Source organism: Alosa sapidissima, chromosome 19 (assembly GCF_018492685.1).
Source record: "Alosa sapidissima isolate fAloSap1 chromosome 19, fAloSap1.pri, whole genome shotgun sequence".
Lineage (NCBI taxonomy): Eukaryota > Metazoa > Chordata > Actinopteri > Clupeiformes > Clupeidae > Alosa > Alosa sapidissima.
This window is the reverse complement of record NC_055975.1, coordinates 19157988-19185390: the sequence shown is the minus strand read 5'-3', so window position 1 is coordinate 19185390 and position 27403 is coordinate 19157988. Positions and strand designations below refer to the sequence as shown.

Sequence of the window (27403 nt, the reverse complement as noted above, 5' to 3'; positions counted from 1 at the left end):
ATAGTATTATTTAGGCTATAGCCTAGTTATTTTTCATAAGGGGGTTGGGATATTGGCACACCCAAGCAAGTATGAAGACTATACCCACTGAAAATCACAGGAAACATTTTCAATCTTTTCAAGCTGACAGGCCTATACGTGTGTTACCTATTTTGTAAAGTTCACTCCATAATTCCATGTGTAGTAGGCTAGCCTAAATAAAGCTTCACAACTGATCATTAAAAATGACAAAGCGACTGAAAAAAATTCGAATTATTTATTCTTCAACCATTCTTAAAATTTGTGGCATTAAGAGTTCAGAAAAGGAAATACCAAGGTTGAAACTGACTCAGTAGCCTACCGTAGAAAAAAACACACTGGTAGCTTTAACTGCCTCATTAGAAACTAACAAAAGATTTTTTTCTGAGGTGAAGTCAGGACACTGGCCTTTCAAACATCATTCCAAAATAATGAAATAAGTCTGGAGATAAACAGGTCAAATAGAGGCCAATACCATGGTTTCATGAATGAATAGAAATATGAAAGTGTTCTATAAATATTTTGTGCCGTTCTCATTGTTATGGAGCCTGAACACCTGTGGCACACCACTGAAAACCATGTGACTGTACTCTGAGGACCTGAGAGGGGGGCTGGGAGTAGAGCCCTGTATGGAGGAATACCACACTCACACACACATGCGCGCACAGACACACACACACAGACTCACACACACACAAATAAACATACAAACAAACGTACAGATTGTGGGTTCTGAAATTAAAAACAGCCTCATAAGGAACGGAGATGGAGAGAGCATGTATGCACCTACATTAGCAGCACTGCCACATGGACAGAGTGAAACTGTAACACAAACATAAAGGAAAAGGGAATGATTGAATTTGTTTTTCAAATGATTATTTCCACGAAACCCCTCTTTGAAACACGCATGGTATATGGCACCAAACTACTCAGAGGTGTGAGACATATTAGTGGGTGCACAATGCATTTTGTTTCAGTCCCAACCCAAAACTTTAACTGGAGACTATACACAGAAAAACAGCCTTTGGGAAACCCAAGACTGGTAGGTTGCCAGACGACCCTGTTGCCCAACCCCCACCACCATTACCTCAGAGATCATATGAGCAGGCATGGGCAGCAGGGAAACTGAGTGGCCGTTAATGTGGGAGCCATAAGTTTAGCTCGTTCACTCCTCACAGCCTTTGTGGAATACTTCACAGTAGAAACCCCCCCGGTTTCAACACCCTTTTCCACTCCCTATCCTCCAATCTCCCTTCCCCCATCAATCAGAAGCACAACAACTCCAATCATTGTTCAGATGGGGCATTTGAATACAGACAGGCAACTGTTCATCTGTGAGCCTGTGAATTAACAACTGAGAGGTTTTATGGCAGACTTTTTACAGAAAGAACGCAATGTACGCATGTCAGTGTATGTGTTAGTGTGTGGGAGCAGGCATGTGTATTCAAGACTGGATGTGTGTGTGTTTGTATGTCCTCCTGTCAAGACTAAAATACCAATCTCATATACAGTAAGTTAAATATTCATTAGTACAACTCAGCCAACCATCTGCCTATTGGAAACAATTCTGTTCTACAACAAAGAAACAAATCCTGAATTTGATCTTAAAATAAGACAGACGACAGATGACAATAAAAACCAACTGAAACTTGAAACATGAAACAAAATTGTTCCCACAGTATGCAAGCTTATGCTGTTTGTTGATATTTTCTGGTTGGTGGACATGTTTTTGAGGACATCTGCAGAATGGGATCCTTTCAACTTGGCACATTGTTTTTTCCCCCTTGAACTTCTGATTGACCAGTGCAGTGCTAAACCAATTCTGAGGCCTGCAAACCTGGTTGCTCATTGTGACAACAGAGACAACAAAGAAAAGTTCATAGGTAAATCTGAGTCCCGTCTCAGGTAGACACCTATTCTACGAAGGGACAACTGAGCTACTGGTGCAGGAGCAGAGAGACAGGCTAATTTATCATTTTAATCTAAGATGAGGGAGGAATACAAAAACAGAAGATTGCCATTGGTCAGTCTCCACTGTCCATACTTTAAAAAGAGCAGGGATCTTCTTGTCCCGTAAAAGAGGAACAGTTTAAAAAAATGGCTTGGCAAAAGGCTAGTTCCTCTAAAAGGGTGAAAAAAGGAAATAAATTCTAAGAACGGTGAGTCTGTAGCTAAGGAGATAAACTGGGCATCATCTGTAATCCGTGGTGGCTCTGTTGTCAGAGTAGGATCACTCCTCTCTTTCTCGCTCCCTCCCTCTCCATCTCTCTCTCTATCTCTCGGTTTGATTCTATCCATTGATCTTTGGAGAGAGGTGAGGTTAGTTGGTCATCCAAGCCTGCCGGTGGGGCCGCAACTAGCCCCAAAGGGAAACAGCAGAGTTTCGTGCTTTAGCTATGCGACGCGACACAACACAACGCGGCCTGTCCCAATGTCAGACCCGGGTGTGACGGCAGCTGTGGGAGGCCCCAGAGGCACCTCCTGAGGCCCCGGTGGCCGAGGGGGAGTCCTCGTCACTGGACTCGGCCTGCTCGTCCTTGTGGAGGCCCAGGCTGATGTGGCTCTGGAGGGCAGCCGGCGTCAGCCACTCCTTCGGGAGGCAGCTCTGGAGGAAGGGGATGCAGGAGCTGAAGTAGGCCAGCCGGTTCACCCAGCGAGGGATCTCGCGGCCACACAGCAGCTGGAAAACACACACACGCACGCACACACACAAACACACACTTTTAATCAGTATAGTCATTGTATTACATATGTTCCCACAGTACATGTATTGATAACTGCACTCTGTGTTATTGACTGCAGTGAAAGTTACGTAGTGTTGTAATTAGCACGTGACCAATGGTTTTACTGCAGTGAAAGCATGGTGTTATGATTAGCATGATTGGTATGATTAGCATGATTGGTATGATTAGTATGATTAGACCAATGGTAAAGAATTAGCATGTTTTCAGTCAGCCTTTCATCTCTATTGTTATTCACTGAATTCATGAATTTGAATTATATTCAGAAATATATTGTAGTTATCAATAATAATGTATAAATAATGTTTTTAAATTGTCCTAAAATTGTTGAGAATTGCTCTAAAACTTAAACTGTTTACCATGTTGTTAGTCGCTTTGGCTAAAAAAGCGTCAGCCAAATGTAATGTAATGTAATGTAAACATTACTTGAGAAATTGAGACAAAAATTGTCTTCTTTTTACTGGGACACCATTGTCATCTCTGTCATCGGTGGAGGGCATTTTGATATATTACCCTTGAGACACATTGGATGTAATTACATTATCACATTTCATCTATGATATCATGGCAACACAAGTTGATATCTTTGATGTCATTGTACTGAGAAATCTTGTAGAAGGAACATAGAGTGCTAAGATAAAGGCATTTGTAACCATGTTTTGACCAACATTTTGCAGAATTTTCTTTTCAATTGATAAAGTCAATGTCATAATGTTCTTTTGTCTTAACACTCTTCCATGCTTTATCTTCTGTATCAAAAAAATAATAATAAATGTTACACAAGGCATAGCAATATATTCAGTCTTTTGCTGTTCACATTTCTTGGTTACTTGGCCTCTGCTGTGTCTGGTATGACTTCTCAAGGATTTCAGATGTCTGATCATCAAGGTCTCGCTTTGGAACACCCTGTGCTTTTGCCTCCCCTCTGACCTGAATCCCTCTTGCTATTACAGGGCACCTGGCTTTTGTTTTAATCATGCACTGACAAGAACATTTTCCTCCGTGTTTACAAGGTTAGTGTTCTCTCTGTGTTCAGTTCCTTGCCCACATAAAAAAAACAGGCCTTCCAATCCAGTCTGCCCATGTCTTTAGTTTCCCATGGTGATCTGTGATAACGCTATCAAGGAACAGTGTCAACGCAGGCCTCACCTCTGACAGGGAGGAGGAGAAGTGGTTGCAGTTCTTGTGCATGAGGTGGTAGGCATTGCCTTTAAACTCCTTTCCCAACTCCTCCATGATCTTGTCAATGTCCTCCTCTGTGAAGTCAGTTGTGCCCAGTGCAATCGACTCCCTGTAGGAGTCAGGAACAAATATTAAAATTATCTTTGTAATAGGAATTAAGTGTTTTTCATATGTTCTACACCAAACGCCTACTTTAGTTACAAATTGGATAAAAGACATTTACAGCATGCAGTGTAATGTTATTATTTCTATCTTGAGTAAATTCACTGTTAACCAGTTGTCTTTGTGTGCATGTGTGCAGATGAGTGAGGGTAAACTGAATGTGTCAGACTGAGAAAGACAGTCCTTGATTATATTGATAGAATACTCCAGTTACAGACACTGTAACCTTGGTCCCAGATCTCTTTCCACAACTCACTCCAGGAATTGACCTTTACATCCTCTGCTCTTACCTTTCCACTTTTTGGCAATATTGTTCATCTCCTGGTCAAAGCCAGGATTATTTAGTATTTAGCCAGAGTGACAACTTGTGTGTGTGTCAGAGAGAGGGAGAGAGAGAGAGAGTCAGAGAGAGAAAGAGAGATTCAGTGTGTGAATGTGTGTGTGTGTGTGTGTGTGTGTGTGTGTGTGTGTGTGTGTGTGTGTGTGTGTGTGTGTGTTTAATTACACTCACTTGAATTTGAAAGTCTCTCCGAGCTCAGAGGCATTTCCAGGGTTGATTTCGAAGATTCCACTGAAAGGATATGGATGGCCGCCATATGCAAACTCTGGCCAAAAAAACAGAAGAATAATAACTATAAAATATAATTCCAAGGAATTACCAGTGCATAATAATGTAGAGATGGTTACAATGGTTTTGCTTAGACATGGATGTTGCAATGCTAAATAAAGCTGTTTCTATGATTGTTGTTAGGGTAATCATGTTGGTTGCTATGGAAACTGACATAGATGCTTTATTTCAAGTTCGTTGCTATGTTGGTTGCTAGGTAGGTAGTAGTTTAATAGGCTATAGTTGGCTGGAGGCATGCATGTAGTTGATGATAACTTACAGTTGGAATGGCTGAACAGTTAAATAGTTGAGTAGTTTAAATGGTTAAATGATTTAAATACTGAATTATTGTAGTGAGGATTTTTATTTTGAAACAGTTGGCGGGAGTCATAGGTGATGATAACTGACAGTTGGAATGGCTGAACAGTTAAATAGTTGGATAGTTTAGTTAAATAATTTAATAGTGAATTATTGTAGTGAGGACTTTCATTTTGAAACAGTTGTAGGCAGAGGAAACAGTTGGCGGGAGTTATAGTTGATGACAACTGACCGTTGGAATGGCTGAACAGTTAAATAGTTGAGTAGTTTAAATAGTTAAATAATTTAATAGTGAATTATTGTAGTGAGTAGGGGAGAACTGGTACAATTGTAACAGCGGTACAAATGTAACAGTGTTTTATTCTCAAGATATGGTGTAGCTACGGAAACGTAAACAGACACATATCATGCAATTATGTATAATTTTACAGCCATCCACATATGAATGGTCTACTATAAATACGACCAGAGATATTAAGCAAAAAGGTGCAAAATTCAAGCATCGCGATTATTTTTACATTTTTTAACTGCAACTGTTTGTTTAAGTCTGCTTCGTGAAATTTGACCGTGTGGACTTCAATCACATGTCATTCATATCTTCAGTCCCTCTGTTTCAAGTTAACATGAGTGCCATTTGATTCACAGCAAATGCAATTAAATGAAAAGAAAAACATGACCTGTGCGGGTCAGTTGGGTCCGTGTAACGCCTTGCAGTGCTATGTTCTATTTGCAGAATTCACATGAAAAAATATAAAAATAGGCTTAAAAATCCGTTATCCATTCTTTAGGACGGCACAGTAAATGGGTTATTGTTGCTTATTTTGCTTTTCAATTGAGCACAGTTACGGTTTTCTGTTCAGAAGTTAAAAATTGAAATGATGCGTCAATTTTCTATCCTTTTTTGTCCTTGTGGTTGGACTGAACCACGAACACCGGGGGGAGAACACCATCTAGCTGGGCCAGGCTAGATGGTGGAAGGGAGCGCCGCCTGAAGTTGTTTGTGATTTTGACTCATTACTTTAGAGATTAATGACAAACTTTTTGGGGAGAAGGCACGTTAAACATAACTTTCAGCCTATGTTGAACATATCTACAGCAGCCTATATTTGAATACCATGGCCATGCCATAGCAAATAATTCCCCAAAGCAGAATGCTTTGCCATCGACGTCAGTCAGCACGTTTGACGTGGTATTTTTGCTTATTTAACGCTTTACGCTACATTAGGTTTCATTAGGCTAAACGAAGACACAACGGTGAGCCTAATTTATCCGTTTATCCATTTATTAATTTCAACAGCAAGCCTACATTGGCCTGTAGGTTACTAGGGCTCACGTATGCCTACTCATAAGTGTCAGGACGCAGTCTCCCTCTGCATCTGAAGTTCTGATCTCGAGCTGACATTATCAATCGCTTGGCACCTTGATGCAAGCGGAACTGTGTTTGATAGCCCTCCATCTCTACATCTATTTTTTACAGTCTATGCTCTACATCCGCTGATAAAATGTGATCACCAACACCGCGCGCCAATATCTATCAGGTCATCCACCCCTACGCGTGGTTCAGCCCAACAAAAACAGTAAAAAAAAGGGGGCCAAAATCCAATATTAACTGAATTTTACTTTTGTTTCCAATCGAGTTTCTGTTTTCTTTATCTTGCGTGACTAATGACACATTTAGAAAATAGCAGCAATTATCTATTTGCTGACCAGTTAAAACAAATTGAAAATTGGATTATTGAACACATTTTTTATTTGGACCCGATGGATGGAACAAATAGAACAAAGCACTGCAAAGCGTTACACGGACCCAGTTGTAACACATGTCTCAATGGCAAAATGAACTGATTTTATCGCGCATGCGTGAACATTCTGATTGCGAGTTATGGATTATGATTTTTGTGCCGCGATCACCATATTAAAGTTAACACAGCAACTTGAAATATCACTGTTGGACCAAATGTTTCAGACATGTAAAAAAATTAGCAGTTTATCAACTATATTTACTGGTTTTATCAAGTGGATATGGCCAAAATAAGCATATATTTTTTTTTTTAAGTATATTTTTTTGGGCTTTTTATGCCTTTAATTCGATAGGACAGTGGAGAATGACAGGAAGCGAGTGGGAGAGAGAGTCGGGGTGGGATCCGGAAAGGACCACGGGGCGGGAATCGAACCCCGGTCGCCAGCGTACGGTGCAGCAAAATAAGCATATTTAAAGGTTATTGTGAGCTAGCACCGTAACATATGGTCTGCAATTGCTAATCAATAATGCAATAAATTAGCTTCAACAGTCATACATACACTTTTTTTGTTGATTTTATATGAAAACAGATCCTCTTTGTTTAAGCCAGGCAGTGTTTTGTGTTAAAATATGTTATAGGATTCACGATTTTAGCACTGTTACATTCATGACGCTATACTGTTACAACTGTACCGCACTTTTTTATGGCTGCGTCAAGGTTGTAACAAAGGTACAATTGACAGTTGGAATGGCTAAACAGTTAAATAGTTGAGTACCGGTAGTTTAGATAGTTAAATGATTTAATAGTGAATTAGTGCAGTGAGAACTTCTGTTTTGAAACAGTTGTGGGCAGAGGAAACAGTTGGCGGGAGTCATAGCCAGACATGGGGGACTCGAGTCACATGACTTGACTCGAGTCAGACTCGAGTCACATTTGAGACTTGAGACTTGCTTGATCAACATGTATAAAAGACTCGACTTGATTTTGACTTGCTATTCATGACTTGAGACTTGACTTAGACTTGAGACAAATGACTTGAAATGACTTGACTTTTTATTTTTTTCATATATTTTAAGGAGTTAACTTTACGATTTTAGAAAATCTGCTTAGGTGCTGTTGCATGTGTCACGCGACCGAACCCTGTCATTGTATCAAGTGACGCGACGCGACAGACCAACGGCAAGTGCCAGATCAAATGAGACAGACTGAGGTAGGCTAACTTGCAAATATGGAAGGCTCTACGTTTATTCCAAAACATAATAATGTTTGGCTTCACAGATGATGTATCTGACAAGTCAAAGGAGAAATGAACAGCAGTCTGCAAGTGTGCAAAATAGCGACATAACCACCACCACGTTGATTTTCATCCGAAGTTAGTAGTGTTAGAAACCTAACGTCAAATTTGAGGCATGTTAAGAGTTGGCTTTGAATCTATTATGCTTTTTAGTTAACGCCATATTAGGTTAAAATGTGTGAAATGGCAAAGTGAAATATTTTCTTGTCTAAGTTTAATCTTGATATATAGCGAAAATGTTGCCAATGTAACCTAAAATAAGCGCCTCTCTTTCTCCCTCCCTCCCTCTTAAACACGTCCCTGTTCCATACGTTACAGCCTAGTAGTAGGCTAACAACAGTAAGTAGGCCTAGCTAACTGCCAGCAATCAGCATAGGAAAGTAGCTTATTTCACATGTTAGGCTTATGTATAATATGATATAGCATTGACGGTTCTAAACCCTCCTAAAACCCATTGCGCTGTCGCGCTTGTCAAAGTTTGGCAGTGACGTTGGCAGCAGCGTTTGATTGATTGATTAGTTCACTTTTTCAACATTATTGGTTTCCTGGAGATGTGACAGGTCAGGACAGGTGTAACTTGAACTGTTTGAATATATTTTCATGATTTGACCTAATATTTGAGGCATATTGAAACAATAATAGGCTATTTTATAATAGGTCTACTTGAAATACATTTATTTTTATTCGTATACATTTCATCTTATTCTATAAACCGTTCAGATGTAGGCTATGTGGCTTGAATGAATGCAATGTCTATTTGTTTGTTACAAATAAAACTCCAGCAGTTCATAACTAGCCTATTGTAGCTTATTTTAAAATGAAAACATGGGTAAATCATCATGAATTTCAATGATTTGGCTATGACTTGACTTGACTTGCTTGACCCAAGCTATGACTTGACTTGACTTGCTTGACTGTCACAAAAAATGACTTGGACTTGCTTGAGACTTGAAGGTTAAAGGAGAATTCCGGTGTGATATTGACCTAAAGTGTATTGAAACATGATACCGAGTGTGAACGTATGTCTCATAGCCCATCTCGGCTTGTCCCCTGCACTCCAAAATCTGGCGCTAGTTAGCCGATGCTACCAACAGCTTTTTCAATAGTGGTGCTTCGGCATCGGGCTAGCCATGCAAATAAATCACTGTTTTACACCCATTTACGAGGCTCAATGTATCTCCACACTTCATTGGTAGACTTCCGAGGGCCCTGACATTTAAAACGAGACATTGAGAACTTTGAAAAAGCACTGGTAGTTTACTTACAAGACGATTTATACAGACAGTATCTTCACGAAGTTTAGCGTTTGCAGCCATCTTGAATTTAGTCACGATAAGTCGAGCAACGAGTAAGAATGAACAGGTATGATAAGGGATCAGATTCCAAAAATAATTCAGTGGAAATGCATGGATTCCAGTTTCTTCCAGTAGCAGCAACTGGAATCCATGCATTTCCACTGAATTATTTTTGGATTAAATGTCAGGGCCCTCGGAAGTCTACCAATGAAGTGTGGAGATACATTGAGCCTCGTAAATGGGTGTAAAACAGTGATTTATTTGCATGGCTAGCCCGATGCCGAAGCACCACTATTGAAAAAGCTGTTGGTAGCATCGGCTAACTAGCGCCAGATTTTGGAGTGCAGGGGACAAGCCGAGATGGGCTATGAGACATACGTTCACACTCGGTATCATGTTTCAATACACTTTAGGTCAATATCACACCGGAATTCTCCTTTAAAGGTGCCATGTGTAATGTCCGCCAAAAAATCAATTCATACTCCACCTTCCATAAAAGATGGGGGCAGTATACCTCCAAAAAGTGAGATGGTCTACCCTAGAGTAACAACCGGGAAACATGTCTTGCAGTTTGGCTAGCGGTTATGTTGCCAGCATACCGCCTCCCATGGCCGAAACTGGTATTAGGACACCTGCCGGACTGTGGCTAGTAATTTAGCATGCTAATTCAGGTTGATATCTCTGCAGCACTATACCTTGTCGTGTTTTTAATGACATCAACGCCCTTATTTCTTCTCATTCTTTTGATGTGTGTAGCTCATTTTTTTGGATATTTTTACCTCAATTCTTACACATGGCACCTTTAAGACTTGAGACTTGCTTGTGACTTGCACATGTGTGACTTACTCCCATCTCTGGTCGTAGCTGATGACAACTGACAGTTGGAATGGCTAAACAGTTAAATAGTCGAGTAGTTTAAATAGTTAAATCATTTAATAGTGAATTATTGTAGTGAGTACTTTTATTTTGAAACAGCTGTAGGCAGAGGAAACCGTTGAACAGGATTTGTAGTCTTAAGAGCCAAATTTAGTTATGCTTAAAGCCTGAGACAGAGTAGATAGTTTAAAAGTTGATGTAGATAGTGTAATGGATGTAGATAGACACAAAGTTGAATGAATGTTAATAGGCAGATTGTTTAATGGATGTTGATAAATAGTTTAATATGAATGAGTGAATGGTTTGAAGAAAATGGATGGATACTATAGAACGTTGGATGGAATGTGCCTTATATCCTTGTAGAATGGAGAGAGTTGGCCTAGTTGAGCAGAAAATAGTTGATACAGGTGCAATCAGTTTAATTGGCTCTTTGAGGGGGCCTAGTTGAGCAGCTGGCAGTTGATACAAGTGCAAATCAGTTTAATTAGCCCTTTATGATGTCATAGTTCCAATGCAAAGTCTATGAGGAAAATAAGCTTGTTTTTTGGTAATATCTCAAAAAGTATAAAGTTTACAAAAATAAAAAATACATTGCTTAAGTCAAGTCAGATTTATTTTTAAAGCGCATTTAACATGCACATAGTGCAACCCAAAGCGCTCCACAAACAAGACACATAACAACAAGACAAAAGATGCCGGATGGAGCGGCGTAGTCGCCAGCGTACCCATGACATCAAGACATGACAAATACATTTAAAAAAATAACAAAAAATGCCGGACGGAGCGGCGTAGTCACCAGCGTACCCGTGACACCAAGACATACAAGACAGACAACAAAACAAATAAACAAATAAAAAAATATATATTTAAAAAGGGGGAAAAGTGATGTTAAAATTAGTCCAAATTTCCAAACCAGCTGAAAATGTCCAAGGGCAATGATGACATTTTGGTTAGAAGAAGAAGAAGACTTCGGATAACAGAACAGTGCATTTTCATGCACTGTAATAAGAAGAAGAAGAAGAAGAAGAAGAAGAAGGAGAAGAAGGAGAAGAAGAAGAAGAAGAAGAAGAAAAAGAAGACTTCGGATATTAACAGTGCATTTTCATTTTCAGTTGCACTTACATGATGTCTTTCTCAAACTCAAGACAATTGACAATAAAGCACCTTTCTCAATCTCAAGACAATTTATATAGCACATTTCTCAATCTCAAGATTGACATGTAAACTCATAAAATCTGTACTAAAGATTGGACAAATGACCTGTAGAATTAGTCACAAAATTCACATGCAATGCACATATAACCAAATAGCAGCAAATACATAACATGTGCCATACATTTTATGAAACATTTTAGATAGGAAATTATTTGATGATTAAAAGTTGGACGTTCAATGTGTGTCATCGATTTATTTTCGTGTCTTGTGGCTAATTCTTCTTCTCTTTTGGCTCCAGTATCAGGAGTGATGCATTCAAACCTTTGTGTCCCTCCACACTCCCTTTTGTGCGTCATGCCCAGTGACGTGGGCCAGGCAGTCTGATACTTTTGTAGCATAAATGAGTCTCTCTCTATCTCTGTCTCTGTCTCTGTCTCTGTCTCTGTCTCTCTCTCTCTCTCACACACACACACACACACACGCATACACACATACATGTACACACACACACACACACACATACACAGACACACACACTCATGCACACCCACACACGCACACACACGCCGTACACACGCACGCACACATGCACACACACGCACGCACACACACACACACACATCCTCTCATGAGGATGAGCATGACAGGGAGACCATTTTTCATCATCAATCTCTCAGCAAATGCTGCAGTCCTGTGTCTCTTCCAGGAACAAAGTGTATAGAAACCAGACACACACAATCACACATACACACACCACTCACCCACACAACTACACATATACACACCACTCACACACACGCCACACATATCACTCACACACACAACCACACATACACACACCACTCACCCACACAACTACACATATACACACCACTCACACACACGCCACACATATCACTCACACACACAACCACACATACACACACCACTCACCCACACAACTACACATATACACACCACTCACACAAACAGCCACACATATCACTCACACACACAACCATACATACACACAACCACACATACATACACACACCACTCACAGACAACCATACATACATACACCAGAGAGATGGGGATGATCTATAGATGGGGATGAGTCCCCGGGAAACGACACGATCACAGCTCCCCAAAAACCTGACCGACCTGACTGACTAACGCTCTCTCACACACTCACATAGCTTTGCACACGGAGAGACTGTTGCGCCAGATCACCAGCGCACACATGCTCTCTGGGCCAAAGGACCAACTTCTTGACACTGCTGGCACTACGCAGGCATATTCACAAAGACTGAATATGATAAATGAGAAACACTGCTGAGGGTTTAAACAAAGAACAAAGCATCTGTTCATTCATTCAATGCAACAAAAAGAGAAAAGTTTTGGCATGAAAAAAATGGATTTAGGCCTGCTATCGCAGTGGCCGGTTGGACTGAACGGTCCTGTGCAGAACTGAAACATTTGTGCTGACGTCGGGCTAAAAGCACTGCACTGGCAACACGCGGCAGACTTGGACCGAGCCCAAAACCTCAGTTCTGAACACTGCTTTATTCATGAAGATAGATGGGTCGGGTTGCACTATTCTGCCAGCCCTAACACCAACTACACCTGATTGTACCAGAAAACCAGTTCACTTCACTCTATTTTGTTTGCTGTTGTAGTTTAGTTTTGAATCCCACAGCTGTAATACAATGCTACAAATACCCACAGGCACAACTGTGGTGAAATATATAGTCAAATCTTTCTTAAACATAATGTCATTGATGCAAATCCCACTATACTTACTTCACCCACTATGGACCCTTTCAAGAGAGTTCCATTATCAGCATCATAGTTGGCCCCACAAGACTTCCTTTTTAACATTCCATATGTTATCTTAATGCAGAGGAAGTAGATTGGGGCCCAAATAGAACGTTCAAGCATTGTTTTTGTTTTTATTGTTGAAAGGGTCTATACACCAGCTATCACATTATCAAACAAACAAAAAGAGGTGGAGGAGGTAGAGGCTGGGAAGATAGATGAGGGTTTGTTTCTTACCTCTGCCATAGATCTCAATCCCTGAGTGGAAGACTCCAATCCCCAGAGTGGAGGTGTACTCATTGATCCAGTACTGGAGTTGAGACAGGATGAAAAACAGGGGAAGACTTTATGAGAGAGAAATTACTGGCCAATATAAAAACTTCCCAGAGCCAGAAGAAGATTTAGAGTGTTTAAATCTAGAAAAATCACTACTGAGCCACACACTGTGTAGTAGTCAACAAAACATCATTGTACATGGCAAATATGGCATATAAGAACAATATGTACAAGCACACATATACATAGATAGATAATTAACATACCCCCTACTCCAAAACACATGCTCACACTCACTTTCATTGACCACTCATCCCCCACATAAACACATTCAATTTATAGATCTTGTTACTGGCTAAGTGTACATGTGAGAGACTCATAAATCTTGATAAAGGCTGGGTTTCACTGGTTAAGCTTATGCTTGTGTGTGTGTGCGTGCGTGTGTGTGTGTGTGAATGTGTCTGTAATGTAATAGCACTTTTGCTCGTCAGCAGCTAAGAAGCAGCTGATAAATGGAGAAGGCTTTATATTACAAGACATGATATTGACGCCGTCAGAGTGAGTGCATATCCTGTATTCTCTGTTTGTGTGTGTGTGTGAGAGAGAGAGAGCGAGAGAGAGAGAGTGTGTGTGTGTGTGCACATGCAAACGCAAGCAAATCCGTTTTGTATGTTGGATTTAGTGGAGGTTGATAATGAAATAAAGCCATCAACCTGCCTTCAGACAGATGCACACCACAAGCTCTATGTCACTGTGCTGCTTATATGCATTTCGTTCATATGTTTCTGAGGAGTTGTTGGCAGCCCATTTATTTGAACCAAAGCCTCCGAGACCTGAACTGAGGGTCCATGCATCACAGTGGCACTCTGCTTGCCATTTATAATATGAGAGGGTCAGCATCAGGTTACAGGAAGGGAGGGGGGGGGGGGGGGGGGGGCATTTCTTCTGTAGAAACAAGAGTAGAGGCAATAAGTCACTGTGTTTGTGGAACATCAGATCTGAACCCAAAGACGGTGGTTAGAGACTGCTGCATTTAGGGTAAAAAGCACCTTTTCTCTTCCAAACAAAGGTCAATAGATCCTTCAGTTAGCTTCATGTTCACATTCAAATGGAGATGGATATGGAGACTGCAGTAAAAGAAAGATTGTTTTGCTTTCTTCCTTGTGACTCTCTCGCAGAGAAACAAATGGTGTCAAGGGCAAGCTAAATATCCTATTACCTTGTGGTTCATCCTTGTTCAATAATCCACTTAATTATGTTCCTGATACAGAGAGAATATCTAATGCGACATTCAATGTATCATCACTGGCCTTTATGCAAGGACGGCCCAATTCTGATAGAATTTAGCTACCATGAGTCCAGCTGTGCGGGGCTTCAACATGAAGCGGTTGATGTTCCTGACTGTTCGGAGGCGTTTGAGGAATTAGAATGCTGGCGTACTGGGGAGGGGTCCCCAGCAGGGACAAAAGCAGCCCCCTCCTTGGGAACGGGGCAGGAGGGAACTATAGGGCAGGGCTTGGGTGGAGTCGGTGATGTTCCCAGGTGCATGCTGGGATTTTAGAGATGAGGGTGTCAGAGAGACTCGTCTCAGTGGGAGCATACTGCTGATTAAATCAGAACCGCAGCAATGATTAATTACATTCAGAGAAATGGAGAGGGAGGGAGAGAAAAAGGGGGGGGGGGTGCCCTGTGTCAGTCATCTCTCACACTGAGTTCCTTGAACACTTTCAACTCTTCTCATCTTTCTCCCTCTGTCTATGAGCTGATCTCTTTCTCTGTCTTGCTCTCTCTTTTAAGACAAAAATCACTTTATATTGCCAAAGCATTTCCAATTAGACAGTTATGGAGGGAAGAACAGAACACACTTTCTCTCTCTCTCCCTCTCTCTCCCTCTCTCTCTCTCTCTCTCTCAGAATACTGAAATAGGCTCTGACAGCACAAAGGAAGTGGCTATGTCTGGTTTTGTGCTTATATGTTTCTGTCAGTGTGTGTGTGTGTGTGTGTGGGGGGTGGGGGGGGGGGGGGGGGGGGGGCATTGGTGTGTGTCTGTTTATGTCTGTACCTTTAAGGACTTGCAGATATGGAGGACGGAAAACAAGAGAGAAGAAAAAATCAATATAACAGCAGACCAGCCAGTTTTAGCTTTGTAAGCATATTCAGGCGACCAGTGCAGAGAACATATATGGCTTCTGTACTCAGTCATCCTGTCTGTCTGCAAGCTATCAGCAGAGATTATGTTTTAAATCTGCACAGCGCACTAGCATTTACATCAGCGCACCTTCTACCATTAAAAAGGCATCCATTTTGTCTGAATATGGTGCCACAAAGCACATAAGTGATCTCCATGCATACACACACATTGCTCAGTATGTGTAGGAAATAAATTTACCTGTGCAATTTTCAAAGCACTGCAGCTGGGAGGGAGGTCTCAGATAGTGCAAAAGCCATATGGCGTCACATGGGAAACCTTCACAAGGTGAAGGTTAAGGGGTGTCGTTTAGCCAAGATATAACACACACATTTCAAGTGTGTGGCTATGGGGGTCTTGCAGTGTTGTTCTTCAGATTTCTTATATTGGCAAGCTCAAAGCTCAAGAACTCATGGGAACACAAAGCATAACTTTTTAAGCCTTAAAGTATTATCACAATGCTGTTGAAAGGATTAGGCTTTATATCAACAACAGGTTATTCAACATGAATGCTTCAACTCAGATTTTAATCTGATTGTCCAGGCTTTCCTCTGACGGTCTTATCTCTGAGTGAGTATGAGTGTGTCAGTTTGTGTGTGTGAGTGAGTGAGTGACTGACTGACTGAGTGTGTGTGTGAGAGATAGAGAGAAAAAAAGAGATACCAGGACACATACCAGACCTCAGAAACCAAACATCATACTTTAACCCTGGCTCTTCCTACACACACAAACATTAGTCCCCTGGATTCCAACGTACAAGCTGTCTTTTAATCATTAATTTTGCTCTTTGACAAGGTGCCATGGGAAGTTGCCATGGAAATTACATGTGGAAAAAGGTTGTTGACCATTCCCATTACCTTCACACACAGTGCTGAACACTGCATTAATGTAAACACTTAAAATAACATTTGTGCTTATATAGCTTCATGCCATATAGACCATACATTCACCAGAATCCTGACATTCTCAATCACAAAATGGGTTCTTGACAACAGCGCCTGTGTTGTCATGGTAAGTTGTACATTTATAGCATCTCTAACAGAAATAACAAAAACTAGAAACTAGGCACAAAATGAGAGTGCGACAAGATGGCTATGACAGAGTTTGTGAGTTTAATATGAATGTTTGTATGTAGCATGTGTAACTGTATTTCTATTGTCATTTTATTGTATTTTTGCATGATCAGTTTTGAACACCTGTTCAGACTAGCACTAGCACTAGCAGACTAGAGGGAGGGGAGGAGTCAATACTTGTACATATGACACATACACATTAAATCTGTCAAAAGAGGCTATATTTGCCCAACCTCCACTCTCACTCTCACTCTCTCTCTCTCACACACAGGCCCACCCCTGTCTGGGCCTCCAACTCCTAAGAGAGAAGGTAAAAAGCCACGACAGCAGCTGGTCTTTCATTAAAAATGCAGTACATTACTGGTGCTGCTGCTTAATATTCACACACACGCACACACACACACACACACACACACACACACACACACACACACACAGCCTCTCATTGACCCGTGTAGAGCATTAGGCCCCGACCCCATCTTTCGTGGTCTGTAGTGAGATTGTTAAAGCAGTTCTACATTACCGGTATGTGTCCTCCTGAAGACAACACAACTAGAAAAGCTAATGACTTTCTCTAAAGACGCACAATTTACTACATTTGTAATACATACCTGTATTTTGTTTGCCCCCCTTCGTACACCTTTATAGTTAGTTTAAGTATCAAAATCCAACCCCTGATCACAGTAATATGCTATCGCCAAAGATCTTAGAGCGTAGCACTCTAGAATCTTTGCTATTGCTGAATGCTCCAGCCCTGACACAAAAAAACCTCCAGTGAGTGCTTGGTAGGTGTGGGAGCTCGGGCTGGGTGCAGCTCGGAGGGGTGGGGTGGTGTAGGGGGTCTGGTCACCGTGACAGCAGATCGTTAAGAGTATGTAGGGCACATCTCAGCTGTCAATCATGGCCTTATGTGGGAGGGTTTCCTGAAAAAGCTGGCTTCTTAAAAGACGACATTAACCTCTGTCAGTCTATAATGCTCTGCTAGGCACACTCACACTCCCGGTCACGCTCACACACACATACACATACACACACACCCACGCTTCCTCTTCCTGTAATGTTCTGGCTCATTTGATTCCCCTGTATGAAGCCATGCAGAGAGCCTTCACACACCACCCACAGCAATGACACATGGTCGACCAATCAGAAGACACAACAGCATGGACAGGTAAAATTAGATTGACTCACAATGGGAATGCCCTATATCATGATGAAGAAACACAAAAGTTGGCTACCAAGCATTACCATATGTAAAACTGCACTAAACGAGCCCTCGAAAGCCAACTTCGATGGAAAACTGAGAACCATTTTGGAAAACTGAGAACCATTTTAAAGCTCAAATCTGGTCAATTAAACATACATCATAGCAGATGAGACGTTTGGGGAAGGAAAAAGGACGAGATTAAAATGATGGATACTTTTGTGGCTAAAATACTTAGCTGTAGGTATTGCCATTGAAGGAAAGTTAAGAAGTTGTAAGTGGTCCTGCTTTTTAAAGGTTGGGTTCCCAAGTTCCCAAGTTTTATCTGACATCTCGCCTGCAGCCAACTATTTGTACTATTTGTGTTTCCAATTATTCCAAAATTCACAAAATGTTGGGCAGCTATTCTTCAGTAAATTCCCTTTTCTTTGTCACAAAATATGAGCAGGATTCAACTACATGCATGAGCACGCACACACCCACGGTGTCCAAGCTCAGATTTGATGCTTCACTGCATCCATGCCTCCCAGCATGTCAGTATCTGGGCTCGTCAAAGCACTGTGAATATGGCATGGAAACACACTCTCTCCTCTTCTGTACAGTACACTATCCTATTTCATACCAATACATATCTGACTGACTTGTACCCATTTAGTGTGTGTGTGTGTGTGTGTGTGTGTGTGTGTGTGTGTGTGTGTGTGTTGTAGAGCACCAGGTGTTTCAGGTTGTGAAGCGAAGCTGTGGCGGCTCAGCTGAGGCACCAACCCCCCACTATTGTGATGAATCTCTAGGGTGTATTTCCTCTATGAAACACACACACACACACACACACACCACTACACTGAATCTCTCAAGGGTGTATGTGTTCCCGCTATCACACACACACACACACACACACACACACACACGCCCCCACTATAATGAATCTCTCAGGGGTGTATGCTTTTCTATCACACACACACACACACACACACACACACACACACGGATACACACGTGTGTTACCTATTTCTCCCCCTCCGTGTTGCAGTACAAAATTAATCAGTTATTGGAACAGCGGTGTGTTTTATAGCTGAGTGTATGTGTGTGTGTGTGTGTGTGTGCTTATATATCTGCATGCATCTTTTGCATCAGGCCCAGCAAACTGGGTGCAATCAGTCATGAAAGTCTGGCGGTGGGGGTGGCCTAACCGACACCTGTCTGCCTGAATGGGCTGGCATGCTTGTAAATCAGGAATGTGTGTGTGTGTGTGTGTGTGTGTGTGAGAGAGAGTGAGTGTGTGTGTGTGTTAGTAATGAATGTTTAATAATGTTACACTATCATTGCAGTGCTACATTTTTGTGAGATGTGCTTTAATACAGCCAACCATGGTCCCACATGGTTGCCTTAACTGTCTTTGAGGAATGCGCACACACACACACACACACACGCACACGCACACGCACACAGGGGGAGAGAGAGAGAGTGAGAGAGAGAGAGGGAGAGAGAGAGAAATAGAGAAGGAAAAGTTTGTTTAATTCCAAGATAAATTAAACTTGTCAGAGTGACTTTTGGAAGCTGGATTAGCTCCAACATGTGAGCTCAACTGTGCAATGTCTGACAGTCCCAATGAAGACCAGCCATGTGACTGCTTTTACACACACACACACACACACACACACACACACACACACACACACACACCAATATGTCTAGAATAGAGTTTTTGGCAGGGCCTACTATAAAAAGCTCTAACAGGATAGCAGATTCCAATTGTCCAATGTCCCCTGGTCACTGAGGTGCCAAACGAAGGTGATGACACGAGTCCTGGCTGAGACACCAGAGAAGAATTTATTTCATAGTGACTGTAGTGATCACTCGCTGAAACCACTGTGACCCACTACTTCTTGTTTGTGTGTGTTTATTGATCAATGATTGTGTCAGAATGAGCGTGAGAGCAAGACTCTCCTCTATGACTTCATTCATTCACTAATTTCAAGTCGACCACTCCACCACACTACAAATACAGTCCAGATATGAGCCAGCAGCATGGAAGTGGCTCTGATCTGACATAGCACTGACTGATCCAGTCAACTGCTTTCAGGCACAGATTGGGCTCTAAAGCTGCTTTGAAGAAATGCAGTCTTTCATGTGCTTCAGACTGTGAATGAAATCTTTGGCCGTAAACTACACTACATGGGAACCCCATTAACGATGGCAGACTAATCTTCTGGAGGCTCCTGTGAAACTCAGTGTTTACTCTTTCTGTGGCAATTACAATGAAAACATACAGTTTGGGTGGCTTGGAGATAAGCATCTGTGCTTCATATCGACTTTCAACAAAATGTGAAGTTACACTGTTTCGTCTCCTATCATTTCATGCAAACCTGATTGACACATGTATGCTCTATTCCAACTGCAGCAACTCTTCAGTTCATCATAATGTACTGTATAGTGTACAGTCATGTATAGATGAGATTTTTTGTAATTAGTGTATGAGTGATAGCTATGAGAACACTATTTGAGCAAAGCTCAACTCACTAGACCAGTTTTTCTCAAACTTTCTCAGACCAAGGACCACTTAACCAATAAAAAAAACTCACAGACCACCACAAAAAAGGCCTACTTCAACATATTACACAATAGGCCTACTCACTGAACCACCTTGCTTATTGTCTTTACACTTTGCTTATTGTGTCAGAGGATTCATATGATTTAAACTGGCATAGCTTAGGCAGTGTTGCAGAGCTGTTTGGATTTACATACAAGTTGGTTCAATATTGCAAACTCATCTACGTCTCAACTCATACCACATCTGCTCAAAGACGACTTGGAATATAGCTTGCGTCCCCGGACCAGACACACTTTGAGAAACACTGCACTAGACCCAAGAGAAATAAGGAGAGGTGACTGGATAAGCTCGCTAACACACTGGACTGATTGTGTGCTAGGTCTGTGGCTGGTACCATCTCCTGTGAATAACTGCTGTCCTGCTCAGAGCAGAATACTGAACTCTATATAAACAAAATAGATTTCTTCAACTTTGACCTCACTGGAGATAACTTTCAAGACCCTAATTCTGAAACTATACTAAACTAAACAAAAGACACTGTATACTATCAAACTGCAAAATGATGCTGTGACATCAGCTGCTATTTTAGAATCCCATAGCAGACGGCCTGATATTCCCCATGTTGGAAAGGAGAAAAGATCCAGTTCATGTTGATTAATCTACTGCTCTTTTTTTGCAGAAATGCCTTAGCTAAAGAATTGTTTACATTTCTACAGCTTTGTCATTTTTACCTTGGCTAAAATGTATTTTGGAAATAAGAATGTAGGTGATGGGGTCATTAAATCGCTGATTATATGTGAATAATTAACTTCACTGACAATAACTAGGATCTGACACATAAGGCTCATCTGAGACCAAACTAATCTCCTCAACACCAATGCTGGGGAGCAAGCAGCTATTTTGCTGTAGGCCTATTATAATTTTATATTCTACGGAAGGGGAGTGAGGAAATTCTGTAAAGTAGGAGAGTGAACAAAAATAGGCCAGTCAGTTAATGCAAAGATGATAAACACCTTGGAAAGCTTCTTACCATGTCATACACGTTAAGGATGACCGGTTCATTGGCCATTATTTGCTCCTGAGTGAAAAGGCGAAGCGTCCGGATCTCTCTTCAGCGACGTTCTTTATTGCTCCCGGGATAGCACTAGGGTTAGCAGCAGCACCTTGCACGCACCGAAGGCGTACGCGTATTCCGTTTAATCAAGGCAACGAATGAACATGGTGAAAACACACTGGGCAGTCTCTGACAAACCCCCGCCGCGCTACTGTCACTTTGTAACGTGCTCTGGTGACTTGTTCGTTCCTTCAGTCAAAGGTGCCGAGGTCTTCTCACAACACTCATATCCAGGTTCTTCTTTAAAGGGACCAAAAGGCGAAGAGGTAGAAAAAATGGGGAAAGGCAGGCTGGGGTTTAGAGAAGCGTTCGAAGGACAGCAGTGGTCATTGGTTTCCTATAGCCAGACAACAGAATCAGGCACATGTAAGGCCTAGCTCGCAATGATGGCTCAACCACTTAAGACTTAAAACACGAAAAGCATCTCAACTTGAACTAAAGGGAATAAAACACCACATCCTGTAAACAGTCCAATAGACTCTGGGCTAATTTGAGGCACTGGGAAGAAGCTTGGGTAGACTGAGTTCACCTGCTCCGTTATTGGATTCCGAAAGATGCAATGGTCGATTTGGCTGACGTTGTTACACCTTAAAGAATCCGAGCAAGCTGTCTTATCAAGTGGTAGAGCGATGAAAGTGGTCCAGCTAGTGCCGGGGTAAGGTTCTGTCCAACATCTGGTGAAGAGCGCCCGGTGCTTAACTCGGATGCTGATCCGCCTTTTAACACCTAGCCTACTTCCTATAGCCAGCGGGTTAGAGGCTTGAAGAAGGGACGAACGGATGCCTAAGCTTACCAAATCAAATCGTAAGGGTTTTTTTTTTACTTCGAGGCCTCCGTCAGTGTCGAAACTCTACTTGGTAAAGTGCAGGCGACGCGAACTCTGAGACGGTCATCGGATCCATGGTCGTGACTTGATGCAGTTGAGTTCGCTGCAGCCATTCGCGACTGGCTGGTGTAGGATACTCATAGTAGGCTACTGAGTGTAGCAAGGACAACCAGACCAGGGGATGCGACAGTGAAACACGCTGCTAAAGCCCCACGATTTCGTCGTCTGCCCCGCCGCAACCACCTGCTCGCGTTCGAAGGGGGGTTACCAACTCGGCCTCGGTCCTCCCCAAACGACACGACTCAAAGACGGGGAACAGATGACATCACCGGAGCCCCGGAGCTTGGCTATGTGCTGCAAGTTGTCCGCGGATTCTGCATGAGAGAGGGAAAAGGAGAGAGACAGAGAGAGAGGTTTGATTACATCATCAGCATCATTACGCAGCCCCCTATCCATCCTCCATCATAGCACAGTGAACAGCGCGTGGGGGTGGGGATAGTCAACACACAGATGCGCGTGAATGCGAGAGCGAAAAAAAAAAAAAACGACGCTCTTGAAAGAACACATACCGAATTAAGTAACCACAGGGAAACACAGCCGACATTATCATTATTGTGTCCTGTTGCTTTGTGTGTTGTTTGTCGCTTTGTGCGTTTTTTGTGTCGCTTGTCCATCCTATTGTTGTTTTCGATGCATAGGTCATAGAAAGGTTTAATCTGCCCTTCTAAAGGCAGGTCATATCCAAAGAAATACTGTCACCAGTTGAAGCTGTGCTTACATTCATTACAGCTCCTTGGATAGTATCCAATCACATGCTGACGGAGGCTGAGATCCAGGAAATTGTGTACCGCCCAGCGCCCACCGCGCTAATAATAGAAGGCACCTAAGTGTGTGTTTGTTTTAGTGTCAGTGTGTGTGTGTTTGTGAGTGAGGTATAAGAAAAACACAGAGAGTGGGTGAGTTCTCACAGTCACACACTAGGCGCACTGTGATGAAAGAAAACTGCATGGACCCCTAGTGTCACATTTTGCCACGGAAAAGTGCCCGCAGCCAGGAAAACTGAATGGACAAAGTGGGTGACGAGGGATGAACAGTCTGTATGTGTGTTTGTGTGTGTGAGAGAGTTATCAAAATTATCATTATCACACTGATTGTCCATATCACTCTAACTTATTTTCAAGAACCATGATGAGTCTCCCTTTAGCTTGTTTCCCTCCCCTATCTCATGTGATGATTTGTCATCCAGGCACAATGAAGGCAAGAGCATTGATTTCCTCTTATGCAGACACTTCTTTCCCTGGCATCTCCTCCAGGCTCCAATTCCAATCATAGTACACTGGAGCGTATTATGGTCAACTAAATAACACAGCAATCCAATGCAGCATATCAGAAATACAAGTACCTATAGTGAAAATGCAGTGAAAGTAACCTGGGCAAGTATACAACTAATGAGCAGTTCTTATGGTCTAATTTTCCTGGGAACACTGACCCACATAAATTGTTTTTCCAGTGATGTGACAAGGAGCAGTTTGAGCCTGAAGCTTGCAGACCAATCACAGCTGCAATGCATGACTAAGAAGCTGAGGTTCAGACTGGCTATAGTCAATATATACATAGGATCCACCTTCATGAATGTGGTGAGGGAAAGAATGCTTAGATCTTAATATGAATGGATGAATATGGAGGAAACACAGAGATAACAAAGTATTTTCTCACATGTCTAAAAATCAGCAGAGATAACTATCAGTTACCACAGCAACAACGCAATCTACGGGGGATTCTTCAGAAAATGTAATAGAAAATGTTGGGTCTGCTCTCAAAAACGCCCTCCCACAACCTTCTCTGAGGATTGTGAATTTCCAGTAGAGAGAAATACGCCTACAATAATGATGGGCATGTAGTGAAGGAAGGCTGGTGCACACTGTATTTCAATTATGTATCTAATCTAATCAGTAAAGCAAAAACAGTGACTCAATTGTTGTTTGGCCACCTGGACAAAAGAGGGCAGTGTCTAAAGCCCAGAGGTGGGAGTAAGTCACACATGTGCAAGTCACAAGCAAGTCTCAAGTCTTAACCTTCAAGTCTCAAGCAAGTCCAAGTCATTTTTCGTGACAGTCAAGCAATTCAAGTCATAGCTTGGGTCAAGCAAGTCAAGTCAAGTCATAGCCAAATCATTGAAATTCATGATGATTTACCCATGTTTTCATTTAAAAATAAGCTATAGGCTAGTATTTATTTGTAACAAACAAATAGACATTGCATTCATTCAAGCCACATAGCCTACATCTGAACGGTTTATAGAATACAGTTTTTCTCAGTCGCTTTGGTGCTTTTCTCACATCACTATTAACATTTGCACAGCAGTTAGTGCATTTCTCAAAACAATTAGTGTAAACTGCAAAACCTAGTTGATAACCTTCAAAAGCACGTCACTTGCTCAAAATGGATAGTCCATTCCTCAAAAGCAAGTATTTATGTCAATGAAAGTGCCAGTGTCATCAAAATGAGAAGTCTTGTCGCCATCGTTTATGAACAAGATAGTCAAATGGCTTTGTCATGTTTTCATTACCACAGTTTATGCTCTCAGTGTTTTCCCATGCAAAAAAAGTGGTGGTTATGTCGCTATTTTGCACACTTGCAGACTGCTGTTCATTTCTCCTTTGACTTGTCAGATACATCATCTGTGAAGCCAAACATTATTATGTTTTGGTATAAACGTAGAGCCTTCCATATTTGCACGTTAGCCTACCTCAGTCTGTCTCATTTGATCTGGCACTTGCTGTTGGTCTGTCGCGTCGCGTCACTTGGTACAATGACAGGTTCGCTGGCGTGACGCATGCAACAGCACCTAAGCAGATTTTCTAAAATCGTAAAGTTAACTCCTTAATATCGATGAAAAAAATAAGGTCAAGTCATTTGTCTCAAGTCTAAGTCAAGTCTCAAGTCATGAATAGCAAGTCAAAGTCAAGTCGAGTCTTTTATACATGTTATCAAGCAAGTCTCAAGTCTTAAAAAATGTGACTCGAGTCAAGTCATGTGACTCGAGTCCCCCATGTCTGCTAAAGCCATGTATTTGTTGATCTTGTACACACTTAATTGAAGTTGACTGTTTTTGTTCTGAGAAAGTTGTTTTCCAGTGGTTGGTCGGATAACCTTGCTAAGGAGACCGGTCACCTGTCTCTCTGTCACACAGAAAGACATTACTCCAATTCTTAAGTCCTTGCACTGGCTTCCAGTAAGTCACAGAATTGACTTTAAAGCACTATTGCTTGTTTATAAATCAGTAAATGGAGCAGGACCTAAATACTTGTCAGACATGCTTCAGCAGTACACACCTTCTCGTCCTCTCAGGTCCCAGGTGAAAAACCTGCTAGTAAAACCTACAGTTAGAACTAAACATGGTGAAGCAGCTTTTAGCTGCTATGCGGCTCAGCTGTGGAACCAACTTTCGGATGACATTAAAAAGGCCCCAACTGTAGCCAGTTTTAAATCTAGACTTAAGACCAAACTGTTCTCAGACGCTTTCTGCTAACTGTGCCGAGTTACAAATTCTGAATCTGCCTCGATAATTATTCTACTTTGTCTTTTATTACTTTTTTTACTACTTTTGCCTTTGTTTTTGCTTACTAATTATTCTTTATTTTTAAATGATTTTACCTTGTGTTTTATGTTTTCTTTTTATTATGATCTTTACCTTTTAACTATTCTTTGACTATATTGCCCTTCTATGCTTTTATTTGTTATTATCGTTTGGTTTTGTTTATGTAAAGCACATTGAATGACCTCTGTGTATGAAATGTGCTATATAAATAAACTTGACTTGACTTGACTTGACATAAAAAGCAATCACACCCATCAAAATCCATGGATTTTTTTCTCTCAATGAAAGGGTTACACTGTTTTCAAATCTTTTTATAGTCTCAACAACGAAACAAAAGACATCAGCCCACACAGTGTTGTAATTACAGTAAAGTCAGGCTTTATTCTTGACCACTTCCCTGCCCTGATGTGTGACGGTACTTTACAGCTCCAGTAAGGCTTTAAGGTTCACGTGCAAGACAAGACCAGACAGGACACACACAGACAGACATACACTCAAGGTGTAGGTCACCTGCCCACCCAACACACCAGGCTCAGATCACAGCTGAATCATGGGACTGTACGTGTGGTTTATGTGGTGGAGCATCTAAACAGTGGAATGAAGTGATTAATTTTATTGCAATTAATGCTAATTGCTGTCTGTGGTTTCTCTGTTGCGATCTTCCAGAAATGCACAAGGCAAACGACTGAATTAGAGGGGTGTGTGTGTGTGTGTGTGTGTGTGTGTGTGTGTGTGTGTGTGTGTGGGGGGGGGGGTGGCAAAGCAGGATCTTATTAGTGTAAAATAAACAGATTGACCAATTAAAGGTCTCACTAGAAATGTTGCCTTTTTTCTTGGACAAATGCTTGGGTAGTGTACATAGCAGTTTAAACACCCATGGCTCCAGATCAACACAGAGCTCCATTCACTGTGGCTAGTTCAGTGCCAGATACACTTGGATATGCCCACATGCCTGGTGAAGCAACATGCTAACAGGATTTGGGGAGGAGGGGATTTGTGTTGTGAGACTGAGCTGCAAAACCACTCCATGCGTTGCCCACCAGTGGCAAGTCAGGCTAATGTGGGTGATCTTGGTGCATTACTCAATGGAGAACGATGACATGTCAATCACACAATTCATCCATCTTTCCATTCTTTCAAAACTGACTTCATATGCCTGAGAAGAACAACATCCATTTTGACCTTCTGTTTTGTGTGTCTTTTCAAAAGTAATAACTGGCTTTTGTAGCACTTTTACAGCTCAGTTCTCAAGGGCATTCAAACACATGCACACACACTAATGTCAGAACACCATGCACTTTAAGGCTCTTGAACATCTTCATGATAGAGTGCACTTAAACAACGTTAACAAAGAATTCCTCAAAAACATTCATGTACATACTTCGG

At 41.6% G+C, this 27403-nt stretch overlaps 1 protein-coding gene across 2 annotated transcripts; it reads right to left on the bottom strand.

The window, feature by feature from the left end:
• Window positions 1-237: 237 nt before the first annotated feature.
• On the bottom strand, window positions 238-25186 carry LOC121692874 (deubiquitinase DESI2). 2 transcript variants are annotated; one of them, XM_042071862.1, is made up of 6 exons: window positions 25166-25186; window positions 21507-22790; window positions 13425-13497; window positions 4615-4708; window positions 3909-4050; window positions 238-2698 (listed from the first exon to the last, which is right to left on the bottom strand). In XM_042071862.1, the coding sequence occupies exons 2-6, from the start codon at window positions 21543-21545 to the stop codon at window positions 2453-2455; spliced, it is 594 nt and encodes a 197-aa protein (XP_041927796.1). In that variant the 5' UTR covers window positions 21546-22790; window positions 25166-25186; the 3' UTR covers window positions 238-2452. The 2 variants fall into 2 exon arrangements, with proteins under 2 accessions (XP_041927796.1, XP_041927797.1); XM_042071863.1 differs by lacking the exon at window positions 25166-25186 and adding an exon at window positions 22986-24471.
• Window positions 25187-27403: the final 2217 nt, after the last annotated feature.

Bases quoted from the DNA above. Each gene is read 5' to 3' on its own strand.
- LOC121692874 (XM_042071862.1), bottom strand. From the start codon at position 21,545: ATGGCCAATGAACCGGTCATCCTTAACGTGTATGACATG. The intron at 13,498-21,506 runs GTAAGAAGCTTT...TCTCAACTCCAG, and splicing joins TCCTTAACGTGTATGACATG to TACTGGATCAATGAGTACAC. The intron at 4,051-4,614 runs GTGAGTGTAATT...TGACTCCTACAG, and splicing joins GGAGAGACTTTCAAATTCAA to GGAGTCGATTGCACTGGGCA.